We start from the raw sequence: 12,245 nt of genomic DNA on the forward strand, positions 1-12,245 counted from the left end.
TATTAAAGCGCTAAGTTTTAGAGAAATTTTAAAAGACAAATTACTGTATATACTGTTTATATGAGTATATATGCATGTATATATGTATATATTATATGTATTTGTATGTATGTATACATATATAAATATGTATATGTACATATGTGTATACAATTTTTTTTACAAAATTCTAGAAAATAGCGAAAGTAATAATAGTTATATTGATAAATTAGCTAAAATAATCTAAAATAAATAGGAAAATATCTAAAACTCAAAAAATATGAAATAAATTTAGTTAGTTTCATATTATTGTTGTCTATCATGCTAAATTACGTGTATACATGAAAGTACCAGTGTTTTTCCTATAATTAAATTAATGAGTTAAATATTGATAAATTCATAAATAAATATTGAGATGTCTAAAATTAGTAACTGAATATTTTAGTTTTTTATCATACTATGTCCAATAAAAATGGACGTGACATAGACACGTCAATTCACCTAGTTGATTCAGAGGCTGCTGCACGGTGTTGGCTGCTTCAGACGTCCGGGTCCGACCGGCGCCGTTTTCGCAATGGGCCGACGTCTAGAAAAACTGTAAGCTACGTTAAATATTGGCAATATCCTTTAAACACCTTTTCATAAGGAAAGGACTGAAGTGATATCCTTACTAATGGTCTGATAGATAGAATGCACTGTCAATCTACAGTATTGTCTTCTCGATACCTTCTTAACTACATTCGTCCAACTGGCCCACCTTACCTTACCTTTTTATGTTACTCGTTGCACCTTTCTTATCATTGTTGTCGGCGTTGTGCCTCACACCGCTCACACTACTTCGCTACCCCTTGTCCCAATTTCACACGACCTAATTTGATTGTGAGTGTTGCAGTAATGTCCTCCAAACTTGTAGTAGAAGTGTCATTACCACTGACATCTTAGTTTGTTGGGCATAGTTTCGAAAACCATGTCGGTGCATTGGTTTAACATAAAAAAATTGAATTGACACATAGTTTGTCTGGTCAAATACAAAGATAATTCAACATACAAAACTGGTGGAAATTGATCAAGTCTGGTAAAATGAGGTAGTTCTGCATTGAACTGAAGCGAACCAGTTAACTCTTCCTTACCAGTAAGAACTTTAGCAGTAACGGTATATTCTATAAAACACATTTTTTCTGTCATGCCATAAAAATGTTGTCATGATACACACGAGAGTCTCTCAACCCTTCTCATCCCCTCTCTATAGGAAAAGGTGACTCGCGGGAGACCGAGGTCCTCCAACTGTGATTCCACCTAATCCTTCCCCTCCAATGTCTCTTCTGATGCCGTGAGTGGAGGGGTTTGGCTCGTCGACATCTAGTGTGTAGATGGGTGCCAGTTTAGGTTAGTAAATTGGGGGATTTCTAGTGGAGGTGTTGGTAGCGTCTCTGCATTGGCATTTGTTCCACATGGTCATCTTTTGCATCATCGTTGTCAGAACCTTAGCCAATTCAACCAGGTTTGGGGGATCCTTATGTATCCACTTTTTTGTTGTGAGTGATGTTGGATTGTCAGATCTTGGTCTTGTGATGCCAAATATGTTTTTTGGGCTTCAAATGTCTGTGTGTCCAACGATGGTGGTGCCAAGGTGGTGTTTTAAAGCGCCCCGGGTTATCTCCGGTATTTAAAATCATTATTATACCAGTCCCTGGATCAGTCGTTGGTAAATAAGAGTCTTCCAGCAGGTATTATCAATGTCATACAATACGAGGGATGGTGAGCATAATCCACCATCCTAATAACACATACAGCACTAAGCCCAAGTGCATTATTAAAAGGGTCCACAACAACAGAGCACACAGCAGAGACAACATGACGAACACGCCACTCCACGGGCAACTCAGGTGCGAACGCGACCAAGCCTATTCATCTGCCTCACCGTCTGCCTCGATGAAGTCTGGGTCGTCCTCTGAAAGCACAAGCAATGGTGAGTACCAGAGTACTCAACAAGTCTCAACCCTTGCCCTATGATAGGAGTACGAATACATGCATAAGAGGATGACAATGATAAGTTGTAAGGTTGAATTTTGCAGAAAGCTAAGTTGTACACGTGCATAGTTCAAATTATGTAAAGCGGTTTACAAAAACGATATCAGTAATAAAATATGGTTGTCCAAATTTTATTGTTATTGGACACCCGTCCACGGCAACCCACGGCATACAACCGGACCTATATTCCAAAACAGGGCACACCTTACTCACTCACTCACAAGGAGAACACACGCAACTCATGCTAGTTGCTGCGATCGAACCATAGTTCGTCCATGACCGTGGACACGGCTATTTGAATAGTTTTACCTCTGCAGAGTTGTACACTTTACCCACAAGCTGAGCTCGACCGCATTCCACCGCCGTGGAAGCACGACTCAACAAAGCCATTACCCACTACAACATCATCTCACTAAGATAGTTGTGAAGGTAAATGACGTTTGACGCCCGTCGAAACAATTGAAGAATCAACGAAGGATACAAGATAGGGCTTAAATTCTTTTTACTTTTGAAATTGAGTCTAGGATAGATTTTTTCTTAGATGGATGAATTCATTTGCTTGATTAGTGTCTCAATGCTCAAGAGATCCTTTAGAATCACCCAATTGAGAGACACATTCACTCACGGACACGAAACTCTTTCTGAAAAATCTTTAGAGTCCGGAGTCTCCGGTGTTCACCGGATACTCCGGTACTCAGCGTTCAGCCGGAGTCTCTGAGCTAGCCTCCGGCAGAGAGTCTCGGTTACGGTTTAATCTTTTCAAGAAAAAGACCAGAGTCTCTGGTGTTCACCGGATACTCCGGTACCTGGAGATGCCGGAGGATCCGGCTAGTCTCCGGACTTAGTCTGTTTTGGAAAATCTATCAGGACCGGAGACTCCGGTGTTCACCGGAGACTCCGGTAATTAAACAGAACTGTAACGGCTAGTTCTGACACGTTCGTGACCGTTCTGACGCCGTTTTTGGAAATAGGACCGGAGACTCCGGTGTACACCGGATACTCCGGTAAGCTCTGACAAAAACAGTAACGGCTAGTCTGTAAGAGAGGGCTATAAATGCCCCCTCTCTCCATATCATTTAGAGCTTGCTGTGGCTGGTTTCCTTGAGACCTCTTGAGCACTTTAAGAGCATTCAAAGCCTCTCCAATCATCTCTAGAGCCAAATTTGCACAAATTTGAGAGTGTGTGTTTGGAGAGGGTTCAAGCCACTTGAGCATTGATTTCTTCATCGAGCATTTACTGCGATCATCTCCTTTGAAGCTTTGGATTTCTAGAAGGAAAGGAGTCGCCCGAAGAGCACCCAAAACTTGTGGTGTGCCTCGGGAAGTTTGTAAGCATCTTCATATTAAGTAAGAATTTCTAGCTTGATCTTTGTGGTCGCTAGAAGAGGATAGGGTTGGAGAAGACCCGGCTCTTTGTGAGCTCCTCAACGGAGACGTAGGCACTTCTTTGTGAGGTGGTCGAACTCCGGGATATATTCTCGTGTTCTTACTTGTGAAACTTACTTGATCGTGTGCATTTGATAATTTGTCATTTAAATTGCTATAGTATCAATCTTGCTAGTTTTAATTGTTATTCTAGCTTAGTAATATCTACTTGACCTAGTGCAACTCATAGAATCTAGCTGTGATCTTTAGTTCAAATTTATTCTGAAATTTCCTGTCAGGCCGGAGACTCCGGACCATACCGGAGTATCCGGACTTCACCGGAATATCCGGCAGTTTAATCCGCTGTTTTTAGTTTTAAATTTCAGAAAAGCCTATTCACCCCCCCTCTAGGCACTTTCAACGGCCTGAGTCGAGACGAGCCGGGCCGGCACGGCACGAAGCCATGGGCCGTGCCTGGGCCGAGTGCGCGGCACGACGGGCCGGCATGGCACGGCCCGGCCGAGTCGGGCCGGCACGGGCACGACCCAGCCCAGGACGGCACGATTCGGCACGCAAATACTCGATTATTTTTTATTTTATATATATTTTTTTAATTTTGTAGCTATTTTTATCTATTTTTTTATATTTTTATCTATTATATATATTTTTTTTCTATATATTTTTTATATATTTTATATATATTTTTATTTTCTATATATTTTTTTATCTATTTCGGTCCGTCGGGCAGACCGGGCCGCCGGGCCAAAATCGTGCCCGGGCCGGCCCGGCACGGCACGGTCACCGACGGGCATGCCGTGGGCCGAGGGAGAGGCACGCGGGCCGGCACGGCACGGCCCGCTACAGTAGAGGGGCCGTTCGGGCCGGGCCGTAGCCGGGCCGGCCCGAATGGCCCATTTGGCCATGTTTGGGCTTGCTTCTGTACTGGGCTTGGTTATTGGGCCGATCTTCTGGGCCAAAGCGACCAATGGTGGCCTGGCGGGGGAGCTGACGGCTGTGTTGACGGCGTTAGCCAGCCGGGCCCACTTGTCGGAATAAGAGAGAGAGAGAGAGGGGTGACGGGAGGGAGACGGTGCCATGGCCGGTTCGGCCGGCCCACTTGGAGACACCGGCGCGGAAGGCTCGTCGGAAGACAGCCGGATCGGCCTTCCTGGCCGTATCTCACGGCAGCGAGCACACTGGAAGTGAGAGAGAGAGAGAGAGAGGAGATGGTGGGGATTCCATTTTCGCGGAGACCCGAGCGAGGGAGTGAGCGGAGATGGCCGGCGGCGAGTCGCTATCGGCACAGCTCGGGTAGCTCGGTGGGCGGCTTGGTGAGGGCATGAGAGAGGAAAGGAAGTGAGGGGAAGGGTGGAGATGCTTGGTGTGGTGCTCGGTGGCCAACAATGGCGGTGTTTGGTAGCTCGGCCGAGGAGATCGTCGGGGAGGTAATCTCAACGGAGAGAGAGATTAGTGAGAGTGGGAGAGGATGGGAGAGAGAGAGAGTGGAGGTTGCCTAAGGAGCTTGGGTGGGCACGGTGAAGCGGGGCAGAGCTTCGGACGAGGCTATTTATAAGTGAGGGAGGACCGAGAGCTCGAGCGGCAAGGACGACGGCGAGGACGTGCTCGCCAGGCTCGGTACAAGCGACTCAAATGCGGCTGCAGGCGAGAGCATGGCGGTCGTGCGATCCTTTGCACACGCAGGCCGAGTGTGCAAAGGACAAAGGGGGCTAGGGCTCGCGGTCGACAACGTGGTGTCTGGTGGCTGGCTTCCCCGGGCTCGGTAGTCGTTCGTGCAATGGGATGGGACAAGCTGGGGTAGAGAGAGGGGTAAGTGGATGGCACGGCGGGGTGGGCGCGCGTACTGGCGGCACGGGAGGAGCCACGCATGTGTACGGGCCGTGCGTGCCTGCGCGCGCGCGTACGGCGAGGCACGACACTGTCCCAGGGAAGAAGAAGGAGGGGGAAGGTGCGCGGGCCGGGCTGCGCTGCGCGGGGAAAGGAAGAAGGGAGAGGGAGAGTGGGCCGGAGAAGAGAGGGGGGGGGGTGAGGACGGCCCAGGGAGGGAGGAAAGTGGCCGGGTTGGGGGGAAAAGAGGTAGCTGGTCAGTCGGGTGAGAAGGGAAAGGAAAAGAAATGGGCCGGCTGAGGGAGAAAAAGATGGATTGAGCCCAAGAGAGATGAAAGGGTTTTGAGATTTTGGAAAAAGGAATGACTGGAAATGGTTTTAAATTGATTTGAAAGAATTTATTTGAATCAAATTGTGAAACTAATTTGGCCAAAATTAGGATGTTACATGTTTCCTCAACCAAATCCAACGAGACAATTGTTGATGCTCGTTCTCATTAGTAGATGCGCACCAGCTATAGTTCTGTGGCACTAGCTCTTGCGACAATGCAATGTTTGTGATCCTTCATCGGCTTTCCATAGGAGATTTGAGTTTCGGCTTCGACGGTTGGCTAACCATATCGGTGCATTGGTTGAGCATAAAAAAAAAATTGAATCGACACTTAGCTTTTCTGGTCAAATACAAAGATAATTCAACATACAAAACCGGTGGAAATTGGTCAGGTCTGGTCAAATGAGGTAGTTCTGCGGACGTGACAGTTGTTTTGCTGATGTGGTGACAATTTCGCACACACAACCGAACCATAAGTAAAAAAAGAAAAAAACTAGGAAAATAAAAAAAATAAGGAAAAATTATAAAAAACCAGGGAATTATAAAAATTAGAAAAATCAGAAAATAAAAAAAGAAAAAAGGAAAGAAAAAACATGGAAATTAGGAAAAATAAAACTTAGAAACAATAAAAAATTAGAAAAAAAAAATCTATTTTGGTGTTTCAACTATCACAAAAGTCTAACTGTCAAGCGACTAAATTTAGCCATTGTTACAATTGATACCAAATTTCACCGGGTTAAAGTTTCAAGATCAGGATGTTAAGGATTGTGACGTTTTCATAGATACCAGGCTTAAAAGGAACCCCCTCAATCCATAACCTCCCTCTAAGTTAATCCTTTAATTTTGACACGATACAAGTTTCAACATTGATAATACCAAAATGCCAATAAGGTGGCTATAAAGAACTTCAAATGGAGTGTGTCCGAGAGTAGAGTGATAAGATCTATTATACCAAACCTCTGTGAGTGGCAGAAATGAATAATACAATAGAGAAATGTTTTCAAACATTGATTAAGGCGTTCCGTTTAACTATCGGTATGGGGATGATAAGAAAAGCTCGTAAACAGCAAAGTATCTATCTGTTTGAATAGTTCTGACCAAGGATTATTTGTAAAGACTCGGTTAGGGATTTTGGATTTTTTTAATTTTATTTTCCCTAATTTTCCTGTTTTTTTTCTAATTTTTATTTTTTTCTGATTCTTTTTTTTCCTGACTTTTCTTTTTTTTTCTAACTAGTTTGCTACGTGTGCAAAAGTGCCACTATGTTAGTAAAATCATTACCACATTAGTAAAAATTGGGGTGATTTAGATATGAGGGGTATTTTATCCGTTTTTGTTACATTTTGAGAGGGTGAAGTAGACTTTTCCCAAGAGAAAACGCACACAAATCAAACCACGAAAAGATAAAAACTGATGGCGCGAAGCGGCGACATGTGTAAATCGAATGGTGGCGTGGTGCGTGAGCTTAGCCGATTCAACCAGATTTGAGAAGAGTTTCGCGTCCGCCTCCGTCCAGAACCTTCCCCCAACGCCCGCCTCTATTTATTCCCGCGCGCACGCGCTCCGACGGTAAGAGAGGCAGGAGAAGGTTCTGGAGGGAAGACGCCCAAGGCCGCGCCCGTAACTGACGCGAGAGGCAGGAGAGACGACGAGGAGGCGGCCGCCTGTCGCAGGATCGTTGCGGCGACGAAAGGTATCGCCTCCGATTTTCTCATGTCTCTTAGGCTATCTGATACGGCAGTAGTTTGATGTGATGGTGAAGTGAATTGCTCAAACCTCCCGGTCCTAGTTTTTTAGCGGTAGCGCGCTTCCGATCTGATGTTTTCTCATGCCATTGGCATGGTTACATCTCCTTTTTCGTATGACGTGTATGTGTAGAAAAATCGAAAATGTAGGTTAATAACATTCTGCCCATGTTCTGCCATCTTATAACTGGGATGCAATCACGAATAAAGTTATTTGGCTTATCTCATTAGAACTTAGAAGACAATAGGATTCAGGGCCAGAGGTTAATGGATCTCGTTTTGGTGTTTGTTCGAGTTCGACGATGCACTAGATTTATGTGAGATAAACTGTGACAATTCTTTCTTTCTTTCTTTTTAAAAAAATCCTTAATCTACGAGAAATGGTTAATTTAGAGGCACCAAACTGATTATTTGTGGACTACAAATTTCAGAGCAAACAAACTTCATTAGCCCGCATCACTCAGGCCTGTTTGGAAAGGGTGTTTTGGGTTCCAAATCCCTAGGATTTAGTATAGATTTGAACTGAATTATGAAAATTCATAGAGTGGCCCCCCTCCCAAACAGGCCCTCAGTGTAGTATTCTTCTTAGCCATTGGTCGATATTGGGAAGGAAATTGTGTTGAAGGAAAATTATTTGGAGAATGAAATGAGAACTGTGTAGGGAACAAAGTCTGGATGATAGGGTTTCGCTTCTAAGTTCTAATACACAGTGAAGGTGAGCGTCCAAACAGAAAAGAGGAGGCCATGTAGGGGAAGGAGATTAAAAGGGAAGAGACAATTTCCTTTTTGAAAAAAAAGAAAGGTGGAAAAATGTGATGAAAACTTATATTTAATACATCTGTTTCACCAGTCCACTCATGCTATATCATCAGGTGGCGACATAAGTTATGTACTGAGAAATATATGGGCTAACCTTATCTTGCAATTTTTTGTGATCAATTTGGATTATTTTGAGCAGTCCACTTTGTTGTGAACTTGTGATACGTTATGCAGTGGCAACTTTGTTGTGAACTTGTGATATGTTATGCAGTCGCAGCTTGTTTCAAAATTTTATAAGTCATCTGGTTGTGTCTATATATGAATCCCCCTCCCCTCCCGGCAGATGCTGATATATTTATCTCTTTACCTTGCAGATGTCGTACTCAAGAGGATCAAGGTAGGCATTATTTAACATCCTCGAGCACTGTTTCCCTTTTTTCTCCTGAAAGTAACGCTCGGTGTTCTGATAACTGATTGATTTGTTGTGAAAGGTACGAATCTCGCTCACCTTACAGGCGAAGCAGCCATTCATGGCATAGGAGTCGTTCTAGGTAAGTCTTTTATCCTTGAACACGTTAATGTGTTTCTGCCTTTTTGTCCATGTTTATTCTGGCTCTTGTAACTCTATGGAGTATTTGATATTGGTCTAATTTGTTTAGGAGCATGGACTCGAGCGATGCTGAAAACCCTGGGAACAACCTGTACGTGACTGGCTTATCAGCTCGTGTTATGGATCGAGATCTGGAGAAGCACTTTTCTGCTGAGGGAGAGGTAACCTTTACAGAAAATATCTATTTTTTGTGAGGAATTTACAGAATATCTGTGAAGTAGAAGTGTGCATTTTAAGATCCCATGCAGTTGTTCCGACTACTATATCTTACTGACTTCACTATAGGTGATTGATGCAAGCATTGTGCTTGATCCTTGGACGAGGGAATCTCGAGGATTTGGTTTTGTTACCATGGCTACAGTTAAGGAGGCAAATCGCTGCATTAAATATCTGGACCGTTCTGTCTTGGAAGGTCGTGTCATAACTGTCGAGAAGGTATAATTATAAGATTGCTAATGAGTGAACTTTGTCTATGGAGTGGAATTTATGCATTTGTTTAGTCTTCTAAGCTCAACATTTGAATGTTCTTCTGTTCATTCAAGATTTTGTCGACAGCAACAGGGTAGATGTTGGTTGCTGCTCTGCATCAAACTCATACAACATAACAACCAAACCATGCCACCTCAACCAAAGGGTTGTATGCCCTGCATCGTATATTTTCTGTCTGAAATGTGTTATTCAGATTCTCAGTAATTTGATCACTCTTGCTTTTGATATCGTAGACACTCCCTTATCTGGTCCCATGTTACACAGGCAAAGAGAAGACGAGGTCGAACCCCAACACCTGGGAAGTATCTTGGCTCAAAATCATCACGTGGTAAGTAGTTGTGAGCTAATCACGTATCATCTTTGGATGTCTTTACCCCATTTCTTTTTGGAGCAACAAGCATTGTTAATTTCTCTTGATATAACCCGTTTTTGACCATTTGACTACATGGTGACACCAGGACGGAGGTATTCCCCAAGCTACTCACCTGATCGGAGGGACCGTTACAGTTCACGCTACTCACCTGATCGTGAAAGGTCTTATTCTCCTTATGGTAGAGACCGATCATACTCTCCGTATGACAGGCGGCGGTCATACTCCCCCTACGACAGAAGGCGATCATACTCCCCTTATGACAGGCGCAGATCCTACTCGCCCTATGATAGGCGTCGATCATACTCTCCTTACTACACCAGGCGGTACCGTTCAAGGTCTCCATACCGCTACAGAAGACGGAGGTCACATTCCTATGACCGATCTGTTTCTCCATACTACAGCAGGCGCCGATATCGTTCTGTCTCCAGATCACCCAGTGCTTCTCCAAGGGCCAGAGGGCAGAGCTATTCCCGCAGTTTATCACCACAGAAAAGCTGTTCTTGCAGCCGCTCCCCAGAGTCAGAAAGATCAACGAGTTATTCTCCGAAGAAAGGGTATACTGAAAGGGAACCGTCGCGCAGCAGGTCTTCAGGCAGGAGGCGTCGTTCAAGGGAAAGCTACTCTCACAGCCGCAGTTCGTACTCTAGGTCTGTCTCTAGGGAGCGCTGAGTTTAAGCTGGAGGTCTATATCCTCGGTAAAAATAAGATGCGACCTGTATTCATGGGAGTCTGTCGTATGTTCATGGTCTGTCACTATTCCGAACTTCGAATGTGTGCATTTTACTATGTTGTGTCTATGTTGTATGAGATATTGACACTGCTACATATTTTGTGTTTTTATGCATAAACTATTGGTTTTTATTGGTGTTACCTCCGTAAATTAGTTACGGAATACGTCGACATGATGTTAAATCTGTATGTTCCTGTGGCGTACTCTTTGTGAATGCCCCTTCCCTGTTTTGGCCTACGTGCTGTTCATCTACCACTGCTTGCTTCCTTCAGCTGTATGTGCTCTTTCTTTTGTTGTGTAGGGTGGTACTTAGCCGTCCGTGCTTCGTGGGCTGAGGTTTTTCAGCGACGTGCTTGTGGCGACTGTCGCGCCGCAGCACATCAGCTGATCAGAAGCCAAAACATGGGTAAGACACGCTACTGCCAAAACATCAGCTGATCGTGTCTTTGTACGATCTACTTACCTCTTAATACAGGTATCTCTGTGCTTAAAAAAAAACATGGGCAAGACGTAGCGCTACTGGGCTAGCCTTGATCCCAGCTACCGCATCCCAGCGCCCCAGGTGAGGCCCCCAGCGTTCAGGGCTCGGAAGGCGCAGGGGTTGCGCCGCGGCAAAGCTTTCGCCTACCTCGTAATTCCCTGAAGAATCCTGACGTCGAAACGGCCTTGCGGCCGATCGGACCACCGACTGACTAGTGTTTCCTTGAGCGAGAGCTGCCGGCCGAGTCGATCACTCCGTGGTGTCGTGGTGGGAGAGGTAATACGAAGACGAGCCGGAGAAAAAGCTCACGCATTCGCACACGAACAGCAGTCGATTGCAGCAGGCAGCCTTCACGATCGGGATGTGTACCCTTTCTGAAGTTGCCCCGCGGCCGCGGTTTCCTGTTCGGAACTTCAGATTTGCCATGCGGAGCCTCGCACTCCGTGATAAAACCTCCGTGACAAAAAGACATGATGATGTTTCACTACTAACTTTCACGATGCGTACAAAGATGGCCAGCTTCCGGCAGGTGACAGGGCCCTTTCTACGCACTATAGAGGGTGCATTAGCACACGTCCCCAGTCAGGCAACCCATGACGAATGATGGTGTTGCTTGGTGTAGGGGTGGTTCCAAAGGCTATCCAGGCGGAGAACGAGAACAACAATACCTGTTCATTCGAAAGAACGAGAACAAGAATACCTGTTCATTCGAAAGAACGAGAACACCAGCCCGTCTCACTTCAGCCTCCACGCGACCACGCCTCAGCTTCACTCGATCTCGAGTCGATGCCGCCGTTCACTCGAATTCAGTGTGGACTTATGTTAACTATTGTTCGTCAATGTAAGTTCAATGGCCAATGCACCCGCGTGATATGAGGTTTCTTAAGTTCTCAACTGCTGTGAGATTGCAAGTGGAGTCTAGTCGTCATGGTAACGAGGTTGAGAATAAATCTCATAAGAATTTGTAGTTTTGTGATAAAATTGGCGTTGGATTTGTAGTTTTGTAAAATTATTATTTAAAATTGTAGTTTTGCGATAATTTTGCTAAAGATATGTAGTTTTGAGATAAAATTAACACTAAATCTGTAATTTTATGAAATTATTATCTAAATCTGTAGTTTTACAATAATTTTATCAAAATATATACTTTACCAAATTTAATGTTATCAAAGTTGGTCATAAAATCTGTTGCCAAGAATTGGCCATGTTTTTTAAAGAAACAAGAAAGGACTACAAAGCCAATGGAAACATGTCCTTATAATGTATTTTGACACCAAACCAAGTGGGACAATATTAGTCAAAATATCAATTTTTTGTTAGGAAAACTTGGGTTCTGTCATTTGTGTGCACCAGACCAAACGCGAAAAAAAAAAAGAACTGCAGGGGGTTCCAACTACCCTTCTAAGTAGCATACAATTTGGTCGAAACGAGGGCGGTGGCATTTTTTTCCTTCTACTGAAACATGTAAGTATGCACGTGCACGATTCCAAGATATCCAGAATTCCACA

General features: G+C 44.4%; 1 protein-coding gene across 2 annotated transcripts; it reads left to right on the forward strand.

Annotated features, from left to right (window-relative positions):
• The first annotated feature begins 7,085 nt into the window (after nucleotides 1–7,085).
• LOC133916457 (serine/arginine-rich splicing factor SR45a-like) lies at nucleotides 7,086–10,387 on the forward strand. 2 transcript variants are annotated; one of them, XM_062360135.1, is made up of 8 exons: nucleotides 7,086–7,243; nucleotides 8,429–8,451; nucleotides 8,546–8,605; nucleotides 8,714–8,825; nucleotides 8,950–9,099; nucleotides 9,220–9,315; nucleotides 9,418–9,481; nucleotides 9,612–10,387. In XM_062360135.1, exons 2-8 carry the CDS (start codon nucleotides 8,429–8,431, stop codon nucleotides 10,193–10,195), a joined length of 1,089 nt encoding a protein of 362 aa, XP_062216119.1. In that variant the 5' UTR covers nucleotides 7,086–7,243; the 3' UTR covers nucleotides 10,196–10,387. The 2 variants fall into 2 exon arrangements, with proteins under 2 accessions (XP_062216119.1, XP_062216120.1); XM_062360136.1 differs by lacking the exon at nucleotides 9,220–9,315 and having other exon boundaries at nucleotides 7,088–7,243.
• Nucleotides 10,388–12,245: the final 1,858 nt, after the last annotated feature.

The sequence above is a fragment of the Phragmites australis genome, chromosome 4 (assembly GCF_958298935.1).
Source record: "Phragmites australis chromosome 4, lpPhrAust1.1, whole genome shotgun sequence".
NCBI classification, from domain to species: Eukaryota; Viridiplantae; Streptophyta; class Magnoliopsida; order Poales; family Poaceae; genus Phragmites; species Phragmites australis.